The sequence below is a fragment of the Sphaeramia orbicularis genome, chromosome 1, assembly GCF_902148855.1.
Source record: "Sphaeramia orbicularis chromosome 1, fSphaOr1.1, whole genome shotgun sequence".
Lineage (NCBI taxonomy): Eukaryota > Metazoa > Chordata > Actinopteri > Kurtiformes > Apogonidae > Sphaeramia > Sphaeramia orbicularis.
Genome location: NC_043957.1, coordinates 4530319 through 4555738, shown reverse-complemented (window position 1 = coordinate 4555738; position 25420 = coordinate 4530319). Strand labels below are relative to the sequence as shown.

The 25420-nt window shown below is 37.4% G+C and overlaps 1 protein-coding gene across 1 annotated transcript in view; it reads left to right on the top strand.

The window, feature by feature from the left end:
* vegfc (vascular endothelial growth factor c) overlaps positions 1–25420 on the top strand; it is a 158115-nt gene that overhangs the window by 69407 nt on the left and 63288 nt on the right. The window contains exons 2-3 of the mRNA XM_030137724.1: positions 8198–8444; positions 10544–10734. Of these exons, the coding sequence (XP_029993584.1) occupies positions 8198–8444; positions 10544–10734 (438 nt within the window). The remainder of the gene's footprint in view (positions 1–8197; positions 8445–10543; positions 10735–25420) is intronic.

Below are 25420 nucleotides of genomic sequence, written 5' to 3'. Positions count from 1 at the left end.
TGTGTCATCAGAATATTTTTCGATGTGACAGGACACATTTGTACTTTTAAGTCTGCTATGTACAGTGTGAACAGGAGGGAGCCAAGACAGTCCCTGTGGAGCTCCAGTGTTGTTTATTATTGTCTCGGATACAAAGTTCCCCAGAATGACAAATTGTGGTTTTCCTGTCAGGTGCTCTGAAATCCAAGGAAATAAAGGATGGATTCATGCCCATTGTTGGAGTTAGGCTTTGAGTGTGGAGGGATGGATTGTAGAGCCCGACCCATTAATCGGGGCCGACTATAGCGTATCACCAATTAATCAACATCGGCCAATATGTTGCCAATGTAGTCGATATATTAACTTTTTTTGCTGTGCGGAGATTCTATCGCTCACCGTTCCTGTGTGTGTGTGTGTGTGTGTGTGTGTCTGTGTGTGTAGGTGTGTATGTGTGTGTGTGTGTGTGTGTGCTGCCCGGAAAATAAGAGGAACTTTGAAGCGAGTTAGTTTCATTTTCACTCCTGCTCGGACAATGACACTATCACCCCCCCCACACTAGGGATGCATCAATACCGATACGAGTATCGGCATCGGCTCCGATACTCAGTGTGTGTACTCGTACCGTAAAAGATATCCGATACAAATGCACCGATACTACTTACAGCTGTGTGACATTCCCAGTTCAGTGCAGCAGGTACAAGGAGGAGGAATAATGTGTGTGAGTGTGAAGAGTGTGGAGATTTTTTCAAAATAAATGACGGTGATAAAGGTAACGCTGACTGACAGTAACGTTACAGACACAGACAGATACGGACAACAGCGTTCTGTCTGTCCTCTGCGTACATTCCATCCGTTTTTCCAGGTGCTCGCGGATGCGCAAACAGAATGAGAATACCAGCGGGAGTACGGAGCGGTGCGGACCGCCACCAGCAGAAACCAAACCTCTCACTCATTTCTCTTTTCTCTTCCTGCTGAAGCTAAACTTTTAAACCCTTACCAGAGAAAACCGCTGCAATATTAGTATCACATTAGTGTTCCCTCTGTCGTCTCCATGTTTGTTATTACTGACTTTCTTCTTCTTCTCATTAAACTTTTCCTCTTCTCGTGGTATTTGTCCAGTATGGTTAATTCAGAGCGGCGCCCCCTGGTGGATTAATTGAGAAACGCTCATTTCCAACACATTAAATGTCAGTAGCAGCACTTTGTTCCAGTCAGACTAATGACAACGGCAATAAATCACATAATCACGGAGCTACCCCCCCCCTCACCCCCCAAGTCACACGCTCTGACAAGGATGGACTGCTTATCCCCCCCACTCTGACCCCCCCCACCCTGGCAAAAATCACGGACCGCTACCCGCACGCTCTGACGAGGATGGGCTGCTAAACCCCCCCCGGCTCTGAACGCCCCCCCCCCCCCCCCTTTCATCTTATGAAGTATCCACCCCCCACACACACACACACCCATGTCCGTGGCACTTCCTGTCTCCCTCACAGTTTCATTCTGCAGACAGGCCTGGGTGGTTAATAGTGTAGGGAGGACTGGGGACAGTTGTAACATGGGTCAGTTTGTAACCCTTGCAGTTGCTCCAATCAGGAACAACTTAGGACTCACCTAATTCACTCTGCACATGCTCAGTTTAGTCCTTAGTCCACATAAGAAGTTGTAGTGCTGTGAGGCAGACACGTCCACATTTGTGAGTGAAAACAGAATTGTGTGCTCAGTCATATTTTTTGCTCTAATTATTTTTGTGATTGCATAGTTTGCATTTGAAAGTTGTGTCAATTATATTTGTGAGATAAACAAAGATTTATGCAACTGTTTCTCCACCTGTCCACAATTATCTAATATAAGATTATTATATCCTGTGTAGATCAGTGTTCTTATTTCATATATCGGCCAATATATCGGTTATCAGCCAATATCGGATATCGGCTGATATATTGGATATCGCCTTTTTTTAGCCCCCGATATCGGTATCGGCCCCAAAAATCCCATATCGGTCGGGCTCTAATGGATTGTATAAAATGCAACATAATCCTCACCTAAAACAGCAGACACATCCAGCTGAGCGTTAGAGTTTCCTGTAGAGTACAGTGTCATCCACCCCAGACTGCGGGGGTCCATTGTACTGCATGTTTGATTCTGGGTCTCAGGAGAAGCAGAACCAGCTCCAGGGTCTTCCTGATGGTGACTTTAGGGCCACTGGTCTGTAGTTGTTTGGTTCAGCTGGACGCCCTACATTGGGTACTGGTATAATACATGATATCATCTATAAAGCTGGAACCAGCCAACTGTAGACTCAGGTTTAAGGGCTAAAGCAGGGGTGTCAAACATGCGGCCCGGGGGCCAAAACCGGCCCGCCAAAGATTCCAGTCCACAGTGTTAGAACATGAATCGTGAGCCTGACTTTACGATTGATTCGCACAGTTTGAGCTGGAGCTGCATGCAACGATCAAAATAATCGCAGAGTGTATGGCTGCCTTTACTCTTCTTCGTGGTATTTGGCCAAAGTGTTAATTAAAAGCAGTGCCCTCTAGTGGATTGATTAAGAAACGGTCATTCCAACGTACAGGATGCATGGAAGTATGAAGGCAGTGACGCATGACAATGTTAGAAAGGGACGTACCTATTTACGTACATTAAGCGAACATAACTGAACCTTAACCTGTCACAGTTCTGACCTTGTTTGTATTATGTTCTCTTGTGGTGTTGCAGCCCGTGCACTATTGCCTACAACAAATTTCCCCCTGGGACAATAAAGTATATCTTATCTTATCTTATTCCAAACATTATATTTAGTGCAGCAATTGACAACACAAAACTGTACAGAAAACAGATGATCTGTGGTTTTACTGTGAAAATGTATCTAAAAACAGAGCTAAGCTAACAGCGTTATAATGTAAACTATCAGCTGATGCAGCTCACAATGCTATGAGTTTTATTTTGAAGACAAAAACTTGCTGATATATAGATGTGTGTAAAAAAAAATGGGCTTTTTACTTTATGAAGTGAGTGATACAGTCTGTGGATACATGGTGGTGATTTGTTCGTGGTTTTGGGAGCTGTGTGTTCTAGTACTAGACTTCCCTTCATTGGTGAGAGTTTGGAATATTAGTACTGCATAGAACACCTTTAACCACTGCTGTAGCACATAAACGAAGGCCACACAAATTTGTACAAAGGCAAACTGTAATTGTTGAGAGTCATATTGAAAATTGTGGTTTTAATTTGAGCCTACATTCTTGGTTACCATGGAAACTGCACCGATTACTCATGTTGAAATTTGTCTTGAGCCCATCCTCACATTTTGACGATGCAGATCTAAAACTTGTCTGATTGTCTAATGCCGTGTTTCCACTACGTGGGACCAGCTCGACTCAGCTCGGCTGGACTCGGTATTCCTGGAGACCGTTTCCGTTACAAGATCCTACTGACTTTACAGTACCTGGACGTCATAACGATGTGGCGCGTTACTTCCGTGTCGTCTGTTCAGAGTTGCTGAAAACTCGCTCATTGTGTGTTGTCTCGTCTGAATTTTTACGTCAGCCACCAAAGACTGAATCTCCTCGACCGACCATGGTGTAGCTTTGGGCTGTTATCGTGGATTAATGTACCGCTATATTTACTGTCCACTTCCGCATCTGTTTTTTATGAAACGGCGGGTCACAGAGAAAACTGTTTTGACCAATCAGTGGTCTGCAGTGTTTATACGTCACGGTTTAGTATCTGGTCCCCAGTCCTGGAACCTCAACAGAGGTGATACCAAAAAAGTAGTACTGGGTACCAGATTCCAGGTCCTTTTTCGTAATGGAAACGCAAAAAGGCCGAGCTGAGCCGAGCCAAACCAAGTTGAGTCGATTTTAAGTGTCTCCAGTGTTTCCATGACTGATGTATATTGTTAACATGATGTCACTTTCTCTTAAAACCTGCCTCTTTTCTCCAACATCTGTAATATTTATTCCAAACGTACCTTCCTCTGGATAAAATAAATAAGATATTTTGGGTTTCAGATGAACAACCATGTTGCAGTAAACAACAGAGGACACATCTTGTTGCAGATAGATTCCATGTAACTGTAGGATAAATTAAGTGGAAGCGGAGGTGTTGACACGAGTCTGGACTGATGTGGAGTCTGGATCATGTTATTATTCTCCAGGCTCAGCAACACTACAAAGATCCGAAGCAAGTTTGGCTTGATTCATGGCTGTGCTCAGAGTTACCCCATTTGACTGAGAATGATGTAAGTCCTGCCAAAGCCAATAGTATAAAACCTGTTACGGTAAATCCACTCTTTATTGTCGGAGCGAAAACACTTATTCATCACAGCAACGTGCTTTTTTTTGGGGGGGGGGGGGGGCTGGCCATTACCTTTGTAGAGTAACATTCACAGCAATAACCACTAGTAGATCATATTCATGCAAAGATGCTGTTCCTGGTTTAATGACTTCAAAATGGCTGGAGAATCAGGATGAGGTCTTAGTTAGGGGTGGAGGTCTGTCAATTCCAGGTCAAGTCCCACAAAAACAAGGGGCAAGGACCTCAGCTCCAAAATGTGAATGTATGCTAAAGTTGCAATACCGCTGACAACCACTAGATGCTGCTTCAAAAAACCGCTCACTCCCATAGAATTACATTGAAGTTCTTTCTGAAAATGTAAAGTCAATTATTTTTTTCCAGGAGTCATTCTGGTCTCAACCTTGGAGTTTAATGTTTAATGTCTGTGGAGTTTCTGTTTATCTATTAAAACTATTTTATTCCTGTGACACAGCTCCACTACGAAGATGTAAAATGACTTTGCAATGTTTAATGAACGTTACTGTTTTACTATGTCAGTAAGTTAGCATTTAGCATTAGCTCACTTCTGACCCCCTGCTGTTCCTAGTTTAATGACTTCAAAATGGCTGGAGGTTCAGGATGAGGACTTAGTAAGGGGTAGGGCTGGGTATCATGGCCAATTTCCATAATCGATTTGGTTTCGATTCATAAGGTTCTGAATCAATTAATCACGATTCGATTCGATTTGATTTGATCCAGCATCGATTCGATTCAGTATTAATTGATTGGTATCACTAAATTATCTGAATCAAAGTACAATTTGGGTTGTAACCTGATTATTTGACTACTGCAGCCATGCAACACATCAGTACTCATATGAATATTGATATTAGAAAGGAAATAAATATGACATTTCAGCAGTAAATAGCTGAATGTGCTCTGAAATAAAGAACAGGACTACAGTGGCTCAGAATGGACTTCTTTGTCATCTTTATTCTGTTTTATGGCTGGTGGCTTCTACTCACTCGCACGGGAGGTGCTCCGTGATTGGAGCAGAGCGGGAGTGGGGGTTGCACTCTCTGCAGCGCTCTGCTCTGGAGTGGGGCTGGGTGTGTTTGTGTGTGTGGGGAGGGGGGTAGCGTAGCGGTCAGACATTGTCGTTTTACTACTTTACTATTCCTCTAACTCCATACTCAGCCATAGGTGATAGAATGGATCCAAGTTAATATTCTAAGAACGACAGGCTTCTGTGACTCGCCTCGGAGAACCTCCAGGCGGGCCAGTTCCTTCACATTGCGGGTTCGAGTTTGAGGCCGGGAGGACCTCCAGCAACCTCCACCCTTCCTCCGTGTCTTTACACGCCAGAGCCCCATCTTGCGAACCCAGACACATGACGGGGCTGGCCGCGCTTCCACGTACTCCCAGTCCTGCTCTGAAAAATCGACTTCATCCACTATAATCGATTACACAAAATTAAAACGAAATCGATCTATAGATCGATTAAACGATTTTTTTACCCCGCCCTAGTAAGGGGTGGAGGTCCATTTATTCCAGGTCAAGTCCCATACTTAGAAACAAGGGGCAAGGACCTCAGCTCCAAAATGTGAAAGTATGCTAAAGTTGTAATACCACTGACAACCACTAGATGCTGCTTCATAAATGACTCACTCCCATAGAAGTACATTGAACTTCTTTCTGAAAATGCAAAGTCAATCTTTTTTTCCCAGGACTCATCCTGGTCTCATCCTTGGAGCTGGTGGCTCGTGTCCGTTAATCAGATCTGAGGTTAATTAGAAGTTTTAATGTCCGTGGAGTTTCTGTTTATTTACTGAGAGACAGCTCTGTTAAGAAGATTTAAAGTGACTTTACTTTGCAGTGCTTTATGAATTTGACTCTTTTACCAAGTCTGAAGCTAGCATTTAGCATTAGCTCACTTCTGACCCCCCTGGGCTTCCGTAGCTCTGTCCCAGTTGTTCAAATATGGTCACTTCCTCCTCCAAAAAGTCAACATGGCAACAGTGAAATCAGAAACTACAGTCTTCAAAACCACAGTTCAGAAACTAATTGGTGATGTCACGGTTCCTCTTTCCAACAACTGTCTGCAGTCTGTTTTTGGAAACTTAAAGGTTTGGAGTTAGAACTGTTGACTTGTTAATGCTTTTGCATCATTTTTGACTGCAACACCATTTTTTTCTGGCCACATTTTTCACAGAATTTTCACTTATTGTGTCATTCATGTATTGTTTGTATTTTCCTTATTACATCTTTCTACATAATTTTGGGCCTTTTATGGACTTTTCATATTGTTCCTCCTTTTGTTTTCATCTCTTTACATTTTAATGAACAACACAAATAACCACAAAACTTTCATTTCTCTGAAAATCTGCTTGTCATCTTAAAATACCAGTTTGAGTTTTGTTGTGATGATTATAGGTTATCAATGTGAACAGTTTGATTGTGACACTTCAACATTTTGTTTTTTTTCCTTTTTTGTAATTTTGTCTTTTACGTGGATTTTTAACTTTATTGCTTACGTCACTTTTGTATTATGTTTTCATCTTGTTGGATTATTTTTGACATTTGACATGTCTTTTACCTCCATTTTTGTCTGTTACTTTCATATGCAGCACTGTGTACATAATTTGTGTCTTGCTACATTGTTTGTCATTTTCATCTGGTCAGACTTTTAAAGCATTATGTACTATTATATTGTTATCGTTGTCTTGTTTTATCTCTTTCATTACTTGTCTTCTTCCAACTTTTATAATCATTTTTCATCATGTTGCATCTTTTACAAAAAACCACAATTGCAATTTTTGCAATTACTCAGTTGTAAAATATGTACATAGTCTGTACAGTTTTATTACTATTATTTTTCATTTTATTGTTTGTTTTTTTGCACTATCTTTATGCATGTACACATTTTCTCGCCCTTTATTCTGTTGCTGCCTTGACCATTGAATCCTTGATGATAACACTGGTCAACAACAAATTTATGAAGTTTTTTGAGCTGATTTAGAATAATTTTGGTGCTGAATCCAAAAATCACATTCATTTTGCTCAATCAGGTCAACTTTCTGAACTATGCTACATATTGGCTTTTAAACATTTTTGCTTACATTTATGGGCATTTTCACATCATATGATACAAAATTCTTTCATATTTCTTGCAATAAACGAGTTCTAAAGATTTTACTTTTGCCAATTTATGATTAATGTCTTTTTAATATTACAGGTGAATGAAATGGCTTCGACTAGAAGATCTTGCAAAAATAAGCCTGACGTATTCTGCTCCATCTGCGGTGAATACACCATTGTACCTAACAGGAATCAAGTCACAAGTTTCATAAAGTGTGCTTGTGAAAATGATTTTTTTTCTCTTAAAACCTATTCTGGGTGAGAACTGTATAAAAAATCAACTGATAAAGTCACAAAAATGTAATCAATTTTGTGAGAAGATCAAATTTTTCAAAATCAAATTAGCAAAAAAACCCTGACCTGATTGAGAAAAACAGATGTCATTTTTGGATTTAGCGGTGCAAACTGGTCCTAATTCAGTTGAAAAAACCTAGACAAGTTGCAAAAAACATTTTTTTGTAACCCAGTGTTATCTAATCGACTCTAAATAAGCCTAAAACCTTTCAACTCCAGTTCAGAACAAGAAATCTGCTTGACCCTGACAGAAATAATCATGTAATAATATTGACTGGTTGTCATGTGACCCCCCATGTGAGCTGATAATTTAACACTTCAATTGAAAAATAACTGCCATTCTTTTATTGTTGTCTCCTCCAAACGCTGTTGTGCAGATGAATTTAACAAAAACTCATATGTCCAACAGCGCTACCAGCGCCCGCGGTCATGTGGTATGTATCTAGAATGGATGCAACCTGAGTCTTTGTACATTATTTTGAGCCGCGGCTTCTTCATCTCCTTCCAGGACTCTCCACCGAAGCCAGACATGGAGCAGAGGTTACGTTCAGCCTCGAGTGTTGACGAACTGATGAGTCTCATCTATCCTTCATACTGGGCAGCTCTCAAGTGCAGGTCCAAACTTTCTGCCGCAGCCTCGTCCTCTGCCAGATTCTCCCATAAGTCTCAGCTGCAGCCTCGCCGACTGAGGCCGCCGACGGAGACGGAGGAGCCCACGTTCGCTGCCGCCTACCTCAACCTGGACGTGCTGAAAAGTACTGGAATTTTATTTTCATGTTTATTCTATTACTATAACCATATTAGTATTCAACTCAAACCTCACCTCTTCAGATCATCATATGAAAACTGTCTGCCTGTCCCACCTCATCCACCTTCATCCACCTTTCTCTCATGTGTTTTCTTTTCTATATCTGTCTCTACCTTTTTGCTTAAGTATTTTTCTTCTTTGTTTACCCTTTTGTATTAACTCTGTATCTGTTTTACCCATTTGTTGTGTGTTTGTCCCTTGGCTGCTTATAGTAAAGCATCTTTGAGTGCTTAGAAAACACTATACAAAACCAGTGTATTATTATTATTATTATTATTATTATTATTATTATTATTATTATTATTATTATTATTATTATTACTATTACTATTATGATGATGATGATGATGATGATTATTATTATTATTATTACTACTACTACTACTATAATTATTATTATGATTACTATTATTATTATTATTATTATTATTATTATTATTATTCGAGCAAAGAATAGGAGTTATTTTTCTTTATCAGTGACTCTCGTGGTACAATTTCATTACTTTTATTCTGGAAGCATTTTCCTTGTAGACCAGCGTTGTTGTTGTTATTATTATTATTATTATTATTGTTATTATTATTATTCGAGCAAAGAATGGGAATTACAAATGTAAAACTGATGCAGTTCATGCACACACACCACCTTATGTATGGATGAGAGTTACTGTATATATACAGGGTTCCTACATGTTTCTACAAGTTCAATTTAAGACTTTTTAAGACTAGTTAGAACAGATTTTAATGCCCATTTCACAGCCAAATTAATGGCCATATTGGCAAAAATTTGTGACTGCTACAATATAAGAAAATATATTTATTTACATTAGTAGAGACTGAATATTACATACATACTGTACACAGAACTGAATGGTCTATGATCTATGATTTCTCACCAGGGGCTGCAAAGTTAGCGATTACACTGGTCTACAATTTTTTACAAATGATTTGCTTCAGACATTAAATGTGCTAAATGTTACGTATTTTAATAAGATTAATCAGAAAATAAATGACAAAAGTGCCGGTTTGCTGATGTTTTCTAGGTATATGATTAAGTGTTATTACACATATATATTGGTTTATGTACATTTATATAATAGTATTATAAATCTTCCACTAAATAGAAGCTGTAAAGTGAATGTATTCTAATGTGCAGACAGTGTTTTGAAGTAGATCTTGTAGATCTGAGACAAATGTTCCTTTTAAGTCAAACCCATTCTCTCCTTAATTCTTGAATTCATTTTGACCCAAGGCTGTATCTTGGAAAGTTCAGCCAACCAGCATTTAGGACTTGATGTTTCTTTATCAGTGACTCTCATGTGGTAAAATGTCATTACTTTTATTCTGGAAGTATTTTCCTTGTAGACAGTGTTATTATTATTATTATTATTATTATTATTATTATTATTATTATTATTATTATTTGAGCAAAGAATAGGAATTACAAATGTAAAACTGATGCAGTTCATGCACACACACCACCTTATGTATGGATGAGAGTTACTGTATATATACAGGGTTCCTACATGTTTCTACAAGTTCAATTTAAGACTTTTTAAGACTAGTTAGAACAGATTTTAATGCCCATTTCACAGCCAAATTAATGGCCATATTGGCAAAAATTTGTGACTGCTACAATATAAGAAAATATATTTGTTTACATTAGTAGAGACTGAATATTACATACATACTGTACACAGAACTGAATGGTCTATGATCTGTGATTTCTCACCAGGGGCTGCAAAGTTAGCGATAATCGGTTCCTAATTTCAATATAAATTGTCAGGTGTCCAGTTAAAAACATTACAGAAGTTATCAAATTAATTAAATCTAGAACCATTTAAGAAAAGCTGTTCGATTCACATTTTCCTTCATTCAATTTCTGAAAATTCAGTCTGAATCAGTGACACATTCAGATTCCTTCAGTCTTTGTGAACTCATGTACCCCTGTCTCAGTGTGGATACATGGTTGGATAAATAGACCACAATGCACCTGGCCTCCAGCTGCTGAACACGTCTGATGTGGCTTTCGTCCATGTCTGTGTTCAGGTATAGAGTCGGAGTGGAGGAAGACTCAGTGTATGCCCAGGGAGGTGTGTGTGGACGTGGGGAGGGAGTTCGGAGCTCCCACCAACATCTTCTACAAACCCCCCTGTGTGTCCGTCTACAGATGTGGAGGATGCTGCCACTCTGAGGACAAGCAGTGTAGGAATATCTCCACTGGGTACCTCAGCAAAACCGTAAGCACCTTCACCCTCTAACATTCTGTATCCTCCTCAGACCCAGCTCTGGGTTTTCTGTCACATTTGTGGACAAGAGGTTCGTTCCACGCACCTGTTTTTAGCACATGCGGTGACAGGTCTTTTAAAGCTGTGGCAACCACGTCTATGGAATGAGCTGCCTCTACACCTACGGTCCATGGACTCTGTAGAGAGCTTTAAGAAACACCTCAAAACCCTCCTGTTCAAAAAGGCTTTTTAGTCTCCCACCTGACCCAGGACCACCACAGACTGATTACACTCTATGTATTCATCATAACGTACTCCATGTGTCATCCCCCCCCCAGTCTCTCTATATCTCTATCGCTCTCATCTTTTCTCCTCCTTTACTCTCTCTCTCTCTCTTTAACCCCAACTGGGTCAAGGCAGACAGCCATCCTTCAGGAGTCTGGGTCTGCTCCAGGTTTCTGCTGTTAAAGGAAGTTTTTCCTTCCACTGTCACCAATCACAAGTGTTTGCTCCTGAAGGATTCTGTTGGGTCTCTGTAAACTTAATTTGATTCTGATTTGAATTGATAAAGCACTTTGTGACTCTGTCTGTGAAAAGTGCTCTATAAATAAAATTTACTTACTTACTTACTTACAACTTTATCCAAAAAAAAAAAAAAAGAAAAGAAAACTGTCCACCACGAAGGAAATTCCATAAAAATTTTAAAAACTGCATCTGAAAAAAACTGTTGCATCGTGATGTTTCCATGTAGATACTTACTTAACCTGTTTAACCTGAACATATTTTCAGGGGAAAAACGCCCTAAACAGACATACCCAAAGTAAATGAAGAATTCCTTCACAATAATAAGGTTCATAGGATGTTCTTGGTGTCTGTGAACATTACAGACCTCACAGAATATATTCCCATTGTCTAAAATATTCTATCTATTACTATGACTGAGTAAACTGTAATAAACTAAAAAAGAAATTAGAATTTTTTATCCTCGCCTTTTTTTTTTTTTTTCGGCTGGATTGACGATGATATGCATAAATTAATTGTTTGTGTCAGAGATTTTTAATAGCGTATATTTCACCCCACAAAGATTAAAAATCATGTTTGAACATTAAAGTTTGCACTAAAATACACTTTTGATGTACTTTTATTAACATCAGGGTCTAAACTTTGAGCAAAAGTTGAAAAAAACATTCATAGTCCTGATTTATTGTATTTTTATAGTAGATGAATATTAACAGAATTTTTTCCGCCCGCAGGCAGGCTGATCGGGCTAATTAATAAAAAACAAAAAAAAGCTGGTACTGTGCTGTTATTTCCTGGGTTTTAGGAAGGTATGGCTTCGAGGACTAAGGAAAAAAGGCATTTTTATATGAATAACAGAATGTCTGTGATGGACATTGTTACTGAATACTGAGTACTGGTAGAGGTAATGGAGAGTGGATTGCACAAAAAATGTATTGTGCCTGATCAATGTGTCATTATAATTATTTAAATATCCTCAACACAATGCATCTGATGATGTTTGTAAAATACAGAAATGTTTTTTTTTAAAGTACTGAGGTAAATAAATTTCATTAGGCACAAAAGGGCCTCTTTTTTTTTTTTTTTTTTTTTTTTTTTTTTTTTTGCCTCTGTTGTCAGATTTTTAAACAGTGGTCAAAAGTGTCCCGTCAGAGATAATGACTTTTTACACTCAAACAGCCATGCTGCCAAAGAAAAGAACAAAATCCTGGTCTATTTATGCCTTAATTACTTCTTAAGACTTATACCTTGTGATATGAATTGCACAGGTATAGATTAACCCTTAATAGGTAACCATGGTGCCCCCCACAGCTACAGGTAACCTGGGTCCAGCTAGACCCCAGGTTACCTACGGTGATAAAAACATCTAAAAATGTTATTTTTTAGTCAGTTACAATACTTTATTGCTTATAGTATGAAAGGATAGCAATGAACGAAAAAATATAACAAATTGTGCTTTATTTTCCAAATAAATTCTCCTTTACTGCGTGAAGTATTTCCTTCACTAAAGTTAACAGAACATTTCAAAAAAGTTTCACATGTTACAAATAAACACACTACATTGCTATAACACATTTGCGATACAGTTTCAATAAAGTTTCTCTAAAAACTAGACTATAACTAAAAATTAAACTAACTACACAATTGGGTAGTACGAATAGGTGCTCACAAACAGTCTTCACAGAAGGAAAACTGATGTCATAAACACTATCAATCGATAAATGGTCATCATCTGATTCAGATTCTACTTCTAAATCTGCAAGTTCTATCCTAATATCTTCATCACTTAGAGTTTTCCTCTTAGCCATGGCCTCACACGATGTTAAAACTACTCAAAAAAGATTAAAGCACTGAAGGTTAGCGTTATTAGAAATTTATAATATCAATTATTGATCATATTCTGAAATACCTGAAATGGAAAAACAATAAATCAATATACGTTAAAGGTAACCTGGGGTCACGGGCGACCCCAAAATGTCTGTATTGCCTATATTATTCTACGAGTTAATTTTTTGGTTCCATTTTACTTTTCAGATCCCTATATTAGGAGGGTAACTGAAGTAACACGCACGAGCTTCAAATAAAAACATAGAAAACATAAAAAATTAAAAACGTGGGGTCTGCTGGGACCCCAGGTTACCTATTAAGGGTTAAATGAAATTCCAAAGAGAAATTTTAGTTGGACTTCTAGCCTAAAATACCAGGGGCCAAAAATGTCCCGTCAGAGAGCGAACTTTAATTGTTTGCAATTCCAACATTTTTTTCCAATATAAAGTAGCTCCTTGTTTTGGATAATCCCTTATGGTCCAACTAAAACAAAAATGAACTTAAAAGTAAAAATGTGGGTCATTTAGTAACACTAATCTGTCAAATTGTCTCTAAAATGTCCCATCAGAGAGATTTCGAATATCGTGTTTTGACCCATATGGGATGTTTTTTTTTTTTTTTCCACTTAAGTTTTTATTGACATTTTGTACAGTACTTCCCATGTTACTTATGATATTTGAGTCAATATACTGTATCTTATATTGACTGAGCCAATATCTAAGGGTAATTAGACTTTGGTGCATCTTCAGTTCATCCTTCCTGGATGTATTTCTTCTTAAAATTGTGTATCTGTGTTTGCCAATACTAGACCTTTTTTTTTTTTTTTTTCTGTATGCATCATTAGCTGAGTGTGTTTGCGATTTGACATTAAGCTATTTAAGCTGAAATGAAGCATATGTGTCTTTTTTTAGCCCCCTGAGGACAACTGTGTTTTAAAGGAGGAGAAATGACTGTCTGGTGGTTTGGTTTTTAATTGACTTGTAATGCGGTCCGACCAGAGGTGGACTGTGTTCACTGTGTGTGGTCGCACAGAGATTTACAGCACGTTTTCCCTCTCAGCTTGGGGTTCCTCCTGAGGCTGCCCTGTTTCAGTACAGGACTATAAATCACACAATAAATGATTTGACTGAGCTGTTTTCTTTTGGGGCAATAACATGCTCCATGTGTAAGATTAAGAAATGCTTTAGGGACTAATTGTCACATGTTAATATGGAGTTTCAGGCTCGTCCTACTCCTACTTTTGCTGCAGGACTGCAATAATTTCTGCTTCATAAACTTTAATTTTATGATCTTCATATGGGCTGAAAGTTGAGGCTCTAGTTTAAAGGGTTATTGTATAACCATTTACCATTTGGGCTTGAAGAGAATTTTCTTAACCTGTTTAACCCTGACCATATTTTCAGGGGAAAAACGCCTAAACAGACATTCCCAAAGTAAATGAAGAATTCCTTCACAATAATAAGGTTCATATGGATGTTCTTGGTGTCTGTGGACATTTACAGACCTCACAGAATCTATCCCATTGTCTAAAATATTGTATCTATTACTATGCCTGAGTAAACTGGAACAAACTAAAAGAGGAATTAGAATTTTTTTTATCCTCGCCTGTTTCTTTTCGGCTGGATTGACGATATGCATAAATTAATTGTTCATGTCGGAGATTTTTTAATAGCGTATATTTCACCCCACAGAGATTAAAAATCATGTTTGAACATTAAAGTTTGCACTAAAATACACTTTTTTATGTACTTTTATTAACATTAGGGTCTAAACTTTGAGCAAAAGTTGAAAAAAACATCCATTGTCCTGATTTATTATATTTTTATAGTAGATGAATATTAATATAATTTTTTCAGCCTGCGGGTGAGCCGATAGGGCTAAAGGGGTTAAAGAAATTACACATCTGGAAGGTACTCCTCTATAAACTTAAACTATTAAGTAGTGCTAAATGTGTATATTAGGTTTTACACCTGTCCAATAAACAAACCACGCCAAGATGTCTTGATACAGATGACTTGTTGCCAGTTGTAGCTCAGCGGTTCTTGTTTGTTTAAATGGGAGGAACCATTGCACAACTTTTTTGATCACCAAGTTATTCAAGTAGAGCACAGGTGTCAAACATGTGGCCCGGGGGCCAAAAGTGGCCCGCCAAAGGTTCCAATCTGGCCCACGAGATGAATTTACAAAGTGCAAAATGTAAAAATTACCCTGAAGATATTAACAGTCAAGGGCATTAAACTCAAAAATAATAGCAGAATAACCGAGAAATAATGACCCCAAATTTTCTTCTTGGTTTAATGTGAGAAAAATAATAAGACATTATGCCATAAATAATGGCAACATCAATTTTTTCTCTTTGATTTATTGCAAAGAACATTAAATTCTGATCTCCTTTAACAATAAAATGTCAATAACCTGAACAAATATGAACAACCTGGAATGTCTAAAGAAAAATAAGTGCAATTTTAACAATATTCTGCCTATTTTGTGCCTTGGTAGATCCGATCTGTAATACACATGTATAAATCATAAGTTGAGGCATAATATTGAAAAAAATTGCACTTATTTTTCTTCAGGAATTTCTTTTTTTTTTTTTTTTCCAGTTATTCACATCTTTTTTTGTTTGGATAGAAATAGTTTCATCATTTAATGTTATTTTTTGTGCTAAAAAATTTGAAGTTGTCAATATTTATAGGTTATTATGTTATTATTTTACTGGTTCCGGCCCGCTGGAGATCAAATTGGGCTGAATATGGCCCCTGAAAGAAAATGAGTTTGACACCCCTGAAGTAGAGAGTGTCCTTAGTGAGTCTTTTTATGACCCTAAATGAGTTGTTTTAGCACCTGGACTAAAACCATAACCATGGCCTTGTCTCGGTGTCTTTCGTATTATCCTGCTTGTCAAAAAAATGCTCCTACAGGCTCTAAGCATCAGTAAACGATGGGATGGGAGTGAGAACATACAGTGGCGGAAAAAAATTATTGGGCCACCCCTTGTTTTTTTCAATTTCTTGTTCATTTTAATGCCTGGTCCAACTAAAGGTCCATTTGTTTGGACAAATATAATGAGAACAACAAAAATAGCTCATAGTAGTTTAATTTCAGAGCTGATATCTATCCATTTAACATGTTTTCTTCATAATAATGCGAGTCGAGTCGAGTCGAGCTGGTACCACGTAGTGAAAACGCGGCATAATACCCCATTTCCACTGCGTGGTATCGGCTCGACTCGGCTTGGCTCGGCCTTTTTTGCGTTTCCATTATGAAAAAGGACCTGGAATCTGGTACCCGGTACTAGTTTTTTGGTATCACCTTGTTGAGCCGCATTATGTAATAAATTCCCATTATGTAATAAAAGTTCAAAACGTAATAAGAATGTCACGTCATCTTGTAATAAAGCCGCATTATGTAATAAACTGATGCATTTTGTAATAAACTACCTCAATGCATTATGTAGTAAGTTATTACAATTTGAGAAATTTATTACAAAATGCACTTACATTTGCATTTACAAAGTGCACAATCCAGTGTTCGCATTGCCCTGTAATCTAACAAATACTTTACCTTATTTAGAATGAAAATACTCTTAACACATTTTTTTCCTCACATGTACAATATGGGATTTCCACGTCAGACCTTCATCCAATATTACTCCCAAAAAGTGAAGTTCAGAGACCCTTTCAATATTAATTCCATTTAGAGTCAGTACTACATTTTCCTCCCTTTTTTTCTTACCAAAAATTATAAACTTTGTTGTTTTTTTTTTTACATTTAGTGATAATTTATTGGCATCAAACCATCTCTCTTCTTATTCTCCTTTCATAAGAAGAATATTCTCCTAAATATGCGCACAGCCACTTTAACCGAATGTGCAGTAACTTGTTCTACCTCCCAGTACTTTTATACTTTTATTATTATTATTTTTGTGGTACAGTACTTTTTTTTACAGTGTGTATTTGTGCCTGTCTGTGCAACAATGGTTTTAAATGTTTTAGCTGTGTTTCATGACTTTTTTAACTCCATGACTCAGGGAAACGTACTAGAATTCCAATCTACCTATACTGCGACGGATCTGTGCAAATGGCAAATAAAGTCTATTCTATTCTAGTCTAGTCTAGTCTAGTCTAGTCTGTTCTATTCTATTCTATTCTATTCTATTCTAGTCTACAGTAGTCTAGTCTAGTCTAGTCTAGTCAAGTCTAGTCTAGTCTAGTCTACTCTGTTCTATTGTGTTCTATTCTATTCTATTCTAATTATATTCTGTTCTATTCTATTCTGTTCTATTCTATTCTATTCTAATTCTGTTCTGTTCTATTCTATTCTGTTCTATTCTATTCGATTTTGTTCTATTCTATTCTGTTCTGTTCTGTTCTGTTCTGTTCTATTCCATTCTATTCTATTCTATTCTATTCTAATTCTGTTCTGTTCTATTCTATTCTATTTTCTTCTCTTCTCTTCTCTTCTATTCTATTCTATTCTAATTCTGTTCTGTTCTGTTCTATTCTATTCTATTCTATTCTATTCTGTTCTGTTCTATTCTATTCTGTTCTATTTTATTCTTTTCTGTTCTATTCTATTCTGTTTTTTTCTGTTCTATTCTGTTCTATTCTATTCTATTCTGTTTTGTTCTATTCATTTCTGTTTTATTCTGTTCTGTTCTATTCTGTTCTATTCTATTCTATTCTGTTCTGTTCTATTCTATTCTGTTCTATTCTATTCTATTCTGTTTTGTTCTATTCAATTCTGTTTTATTCTGTTCTGTTCTATTCTGTTCCATTCTATTTTGTTCTATTCTATTCTATTCTATTCTATTCTATTCTATTCTATTCTATTCTATTCTATTCTATTCTATTCTAATTCTGTTCTGTTCTATTCTGTTCTGTTCTGTTCTATTCTATTCTATTTTGTTCTATTCTATTCTCTTCTCTTCTCTTCTCTTCTGTTCTATTCTATTCTATTCTATTCTATTCTATTCTAATTCTGTTCTGTTCTATTCTATTCTATTCTATTTTGTTCTATTCTATTCTGTTCTATTCTATTCTGTTCTATTCTGTTTTTTTCTATTCTATTCTGTTCTATTCTATTCTGTTCTATTCTATTCTATTCTATTCTGTTCTGTTCTATTCAATTCTGTTCTGTTCTATTCTATTCTATTCTATTCTATTCTATTCTATTCTATTCTAAAATCAGCTTCAACAGAACGCCATAAAAAGTAGAAAACCAACATGGCCGTGGCGTAGAACAGAAGTGTTTGTCTATCTCAGTATTCCAGACGGTGGAGGCACCTATGTGAGTCGTTCCTCCACCCAGTGAGAAAACCCCCAGAGCAGCCACGAAATAAGGAGGAAATATTATGTTCTCCACATGGTCAGTGTGTGGTAATGTATGGACCACCGCCAAACCACTAAGTTATTTTTACTGGAGGCAATGAAAGACGGATGGTGATGAGACATCTGCTGAACATTTAGTGGAGGACATGTCCAACATGTCCAAAGGACACGCTCTCTGATCACATCCTGGGAGGAAACTAGAGAAATGAGTACGAATCATTTTAATACAGTGAGAAATGATCCATAAATCTGACATTAGAGGAGACACTGAGGAGATCCTGTCTATATGTTGAAGGAGTTACAGTGGGTATAAACTGTCCCCTTCACTTTGGCTTGACACATTTTATTAAAAAAAAAAAAATGTAATTACATGGTTCATTATGTAATAACAATCCAAATTAATATAATTTCAGAGTAATTTAGAAGAAATTAGTCACAGGAGCTACAGGTAATGTCATCAGAACTTTAACCACACAGTTTACAGATTAATTTAGTACATTACATTTTCCTGAAAATAAAAATGTGTCCAGTGCATTTTGTAATAAATTTCTCAAATTGTAATAACTTACTACATAATGTGAAAAAATTTACTACATAATGCTTTGAGGTAGTTTATTACAAAATGCGTCAGTTTATTACATAATGCGGCTTTATTACAAGATGTCGTGACATTCTTATTACATTTTGAACTTTCATTACACAATGGGAATTTATTACATAATGCGGCTCAACAGTGTGTGAGGGGGGATATTATATTGAGTTCAGCGGTCTTATGCTATTTATTTTCTCATGTTCTACTGTAGTATTGTGTGGTGTTGTGTGTTTTAAGTCAAATAAAGAACAATTTTGGATTCATGAGGCAATGCAAGGACTAATAACATTATTTTCTGGAAGCATGAAGTAAATCAGTGATGGTCAGTTGAGAACATTTAATGAAATGAACCCTTTCATGCACAAATTATGAGAACCTTAATCAAAAAATTTTTTCCTGAGTGTTATTATTCCTCTTTAGGCATGAAAAAAACAATACGATTGAAAATTTTCTTCTGAAAAATAAGTAATAATAAAAAAATAAATAAATAAATAAAAATAATTTTTAAAAATGCCTAAAAAACATAATGAAAAAAAAAAAAAAATCTTATGAACCTATTTTTCATGAAGTTGCAAAAATGTCTACTCAGCTGAACACCATATGTTTAATTTTTGACACAGAAACATGTATTTACTGATAAATTATGTGAAAACTATGGGTAACGCTTGTGATTCTGGGAGTTTATGCTCAGGAGAGATCTACATAATGTTACCAATTCATGTCAGAAAAGATATGTAGTGTCTTAAAACTTTAAAAAGATATGTGTTAAAAAAAAAAAAAAAAAAAAACAATGAAAAAAACAACAAAATTCATGAATATACAAGAGAACAGCTGTAGAATAGCTGCCCACTGTAGTGACCAGTATGCATGAAAGGGTTAAATAGCCTGGACTTCTTAAATGAATGTACTGTAGCTGAAATAAGAAGCACAAATGGAGCTGATAAACTGTACGAATGATAGATATCTGTGTGTGTTTTCCACTTGTATATTTCTAACCTTGTACGCCCTCTGGGACACGTTCCTGGGTTCAGCTGTGATGATCTGTTCAGTCTGTGTACATCCACCAATAACAGAGCGGACTCATCCTCAGCCATAGGACCTGCCACCCAGTGCACGTAAATAAACATTTGTTTCATGCATCACCTCAGCGTTATGAAATCTGTACATCATCTGGCAGATCACACAACACCGACAGAAGCTGCCGTTGTCGTACAGGAAACGTCTGAGGCGTGAAAACACATGTTTGGGGCTGATGTCTTGGATAAGATGCTACTGTTTACATTGGGGTACAGTAAGTGCTGCTGCCTTCTGTTGACCCGGAGCAGTTTGTAACAAAATCTTGGATGCTGCTGATATCAGAGCACATGTTTTCTATAAACATTTCCAGAAGAAGACGATCACCAGGATGACGTCTTCATGCAGCTGGATAAGGAGCTGATTACAAAACATGAGGACTCAGTGAGAACGCAACTCAATAACAGAGAGAATCCTTCCAAACACAGCTATTACGTAGATGTGAAAGATGAGGGGGAACGACCAAACATATGGGTAAATGCACCACCATTACATGAAAACTAACAAACTCAGATTTACATGTTACTTTTAACCCATAAAGACCCAGTGCTGATTTTGTGGCAGTTTCCAATGATTTTTTTCTCTCTATTTATTTCTTAAGGAATTTATCACCATATATTGTAATATTATCCTCTGTATTTAGCATTTTTCACTAGATTTTACAATTTTACAATTTTCAAAAATTACAAAATGCGTCAGTTTATTACATAATACTACTGTAATGCACTCCTTACAGGTCTTCCAAAAAGCAGCACAGACAGACTTCAGCTGATTCAGAACTCTGCAGCTAGGTTATTAACCAAAACCAAGAAGAGAGAGCACATTACTCCAGTGTTGGTTTCCCTGCACTGGCTACCGGTAACCTACAGAATTGATTTTAAGATACTACTCCTCACGTATAAAGCTCTAAATGGAACCGGACCAAGTTACATTGCAAACTCACTGATCGATTATGTACAAACTAGAACACTGAGGTCATCAAACGCAGGGTTACTAGCGACTCCCAGAAATATTACAAAGAAAATGGGGGACGCAGCCTTTACTAACTATGCACCAAAGTTATGGAATACAATTCCAAAAGACATGAGAGAAGCCAGTTCACTGAATATATTTAAAACCAAATTAAAAACATTTTTATTCTCATTAGCCTTTGAAAGGAGATAAAAATGGGGTCACAATTCAGGAACCAGGAATGTGCGGTTTTTATTTTTATTTTATTTTATTGTATTTCTGTTTTTATTTTTTATTTTATTGTATTTCAAATTTCATCTTATTTCTTGCAATTCAAAAATTCTATGCATAATCAAATATTTTAATGTGCGCTGTTTTTATATTTATTTTTATTTTATTGTATTTCTCTCAAATTTCATTTTATTTCTTGATGTATAATCAAATCTTAATGTATTTTAATATTGTATTTTTTCAATCAATGTGAAGCACTTTGGACTACAATTTCTGTATGAAAGGTGCTATACAAATAAAGTTTATTATTATTATTATATTATTATTATTACATAATGCAGCTTTATTACAAGATGATGTGACATTCTTACTATATTTTGAGCTTTTATAACATAATGGGAATTTATTACATAATGCGGCTCAACACCCCCCCCCCCCCATCACCACCAAAATTTAACAATTTCTTCCTTGTGCCAGTATCAACATTTCCTGAAAATTTCCTGAAAATCCATCCATAAGTTTTTGAGTTATCTCGCAAACAAACAAACACGCGCGCACACAAAGCAAAGTGATCACAATGTCTCCTGGTGGAGGTAACAATAACTAGAAGCACTCGGAGAGCGCAGACCTCCACCAAGGCAGATCAGTGCTCCCCCCCCACCCCCACCCCCCCACCCCTGATCACCACCAAAATTTAATCATTTGTTCCTTGTGCCAGTATCAACATTTCCTGAAATTTTCATCCTAATCCGTCCATAACGTTTTGAGTTATTTTGCACACAAACAGACAAACAGACAAACCAACGCCGACAAAAACAGAACCTCCTTGGCGGAGGTAATAATAATTTACCGGCTACAATAGATTCCTGATTCACCACACTTTGTGAACTCATGGAAGGGGGAATCACAAAAAATGCTGAATGTGGTTCAACTCTGTCGCAATGCAAACAAACATTTATATGGACAATAAACACATGCAAGAGCACATTCCTGCTGGATTACTTTGTAGCATTAAAGACATTCTTCTATCCAGCTTGTAAACATTAGTAAAATAATCATCATGCTAATGTTCCCAGGCGTGTAAAATCCTTACTTCCAGCACACTAACTTGTTTTCATATGGGACATTTTTAGAGGAATCTGTTTCTTTTATATCAGTGTTTTTTGTTTTTTTTAGTCTGAATGTGGCCAAATTAAATTCATTATTGTCCTTTTCAACGTGGGCTGCTAGAGTCAAAATCCTAGATCTGGAAAAGAAATCACACCAGGCTGAATACTTTACTACTAGAAGGATATGACCATCATTTGGAGAATGAACTACATAAATGACTCAGTGGAGGCGGCTGATTCACCTCCATCAGTCAGTGTAGCTGTTCTGCAGAAAAGACCAGATCGACTACACCAGTGGTTCCCAACCGTCTTTGGCTCGTGTCATTTTATGTCATTTTTTAACATATTTGAAGTAAAAATACTGCATATAGACCCTTTAACACAGTGGTTTCCACCCTTTTTTGGCTCGTGACCTCATTTTAACATCACTAATTTCTGGCGACCCCAGACATTCTAAATGGAGAGGGTTTTTTTCTTTGCTAAAATTAATTTGTTTTTGATCATGTAATAGTTTGATATACTGCAAGTAAACGTTAATTTCAGATGACATTTAGTCTATATAATGTATATTATATGGATGGAGGCTAGGGATGGTAATCGAGAACCGGTTCTTTTTGAGAACCGGTTCCCAGTAGCTTGATTCCTTGGAATCGTTTGCCTGCCTGCTTAACGATTCTGTTTATCGATTCTGCCTTCGCTGTGCATGCGCAGACGTCACACGTACGCTGCATTGTTTTGGTCAGAACGTAGACAACATGGAGTTGAGGCAGAAACTGTCCAAACAGACCACACCAGGTCCAAACAGACCACACCAGGTCCACACAGACCACACCAGGTCTAAACAGACCACAGCAGGTCCAAACAGACCACACCAGGTCCAAACAGACCACACCAGGTCTAAACAGACCACACCAGGTCCAAACAGACCACACCAGGTCTAAACAGACCACACCAGGTCCAAACAGACCACACCAGGTCCAAACAGACCACACCAGGTCCAAACAGACCACACCAGGTCCACACAGACCACACCAGGTCTAAACAGACCACAGCAGGTCCAAACAGACCACACCAGGTCCAAACAGACCACACCAGGTCTAAACAGACCACACCAGGTCCAAACAGACCACACCAGGTCCAAACAGACCACACCAGGTCTAAACAGACCACACCAGGTCCAAACAGACCACACCAGGTCCAAACAGACCACACCAGGTCCAAATAGACCACACCAGGTCCAAACAGACCACACCAGGTCCAAACAGACCACACCAGGTCTAAACAGACCACACCAGGTCCAAACAGACCACATCAAGTCCACTTACTTGGAACACTGTCAAAGCTTCCGTGTCTTCTAAAGGTGGAATCCCTCCAGTCTCCTCAAACATTTGTCCACAGCATGTGAATCATTTACAGGAATGTCACGTATTTAATTCAATACTTAGCAGCGCTTGTGAATGTAGCAGCAGAGTTAATGTCGGGCCGGTTCCGGTTCCAGTGCGGGCTACAAACGTCGTAACTCCTCAAATACAAGTTTCCGAAGGTAAGAAGGGAAAGGAAATGAGGTGAACAACAACGGGAGACAAGCCGAGCCGAGTCGAACCGGTTCCACGAAGTAGAAATGCAGCAATAGAGGAATTAGTAAAGAGTCTGTAGTTTCACTTTCACTGCCCCCCCCCCAACCGGGCCCGACGTCATCTGTTCTTATTATTTGTTCATATGTTCTATTTTCTGTGCAGATGGAAATATAAAAGACAGTTAATGCAAACACACCTGTTTGTACTCTTTTATTCCCTCACCCAATGAGAATCGATAAGAGAGTCGATAAGGAATCGGATCGATAAGTAATATTGATAATGGAATCGGAATCGTTAAATTCTTAATGATCCCATCCCTAATGGAGGCAGTAAATCCAGGTGTAGATTACTGCACAAACAGAGAATTTTATTTTCCTTGGTCAGGATCTGTCCAGTCAGTCCAGCTGTGATTTACAAGGAGGACAATTAATACTGAACAAACAAGAACTGAAACTATGAGTTATGAAAGAGCTGCAGCGTCTGAAACTGACCACAGTGAACATTTGACACAGAAACAGAACTACAGTGCTGCAGTTTCACACTCACAGTTTGTCTATTATGGATTGGGATTGTCTCTGTCAACTCAACATAGATTTTTTATAGTAAGTTTTTTTTGTTTTTTATCAATTACTAGAAATTTCAGGCAACCCCATTTGAATTCCAGGCGACCCCACATGGGGTACCGACCCCATCGTTGAAAAACACTGGACTACAATGAGGAGAGAAGACTTATTTCACTGGAGGTGCAGCATTAAAAGCAGCAGAGAAACCAGTTCAGTGTAATTTAAGCCATAAAGACCCAAACAACCACTGGGGACCAAAACAATGCACTCATCTAAAATATTTAATAACTTCTGATCCATTAAACCTATGAATCTATGTCAGTAATTGGTGTAAAATACAGTTCTTCATCTTTTCGTGGTCATCAGATATGACCCATTTGGACGTTCGGAGACTCAGTAGTTACCATGGAAACACAGTCATCTTCTCCAACATTGATTCACCAGTAAAGCCCATGGAGTTGGATCAGTGACAGTGGATGGAGACAGTTATTTATGTTTGCTCAAAGAGTGACTTTCTACAGTTTTCTCTGTTTCTGACCCGCACAAGTACCTGACAGCAACAATATACAATTTGTGTAATATGCAATAAAGTGACAAACATCACCATAACCTTGAACATACTTGAATATTCATTTTAACCCTTTCATGCACAGTGGTCACTCCAGTGGACAGTTCTTCTACAGCTGTTCTCTTGTATATTCATGGATTTTGTTATTTTAGTTTCATATCAGCCAACACAATACACTGCAATTGATAACATTACTGTAACTTGGCTGTTCTTGATAAACCAGATCCAACATGTTTGAGTGTAAATCAATTCCTTGTTATTGTTATTAGACTGTAATTAACAACAAAAGTTGTTTTTTTTTTGTTTTGTTTTGTTTTTTGGTATATTATCTCCATGAAGTGGCTAGTATTGGAGTTT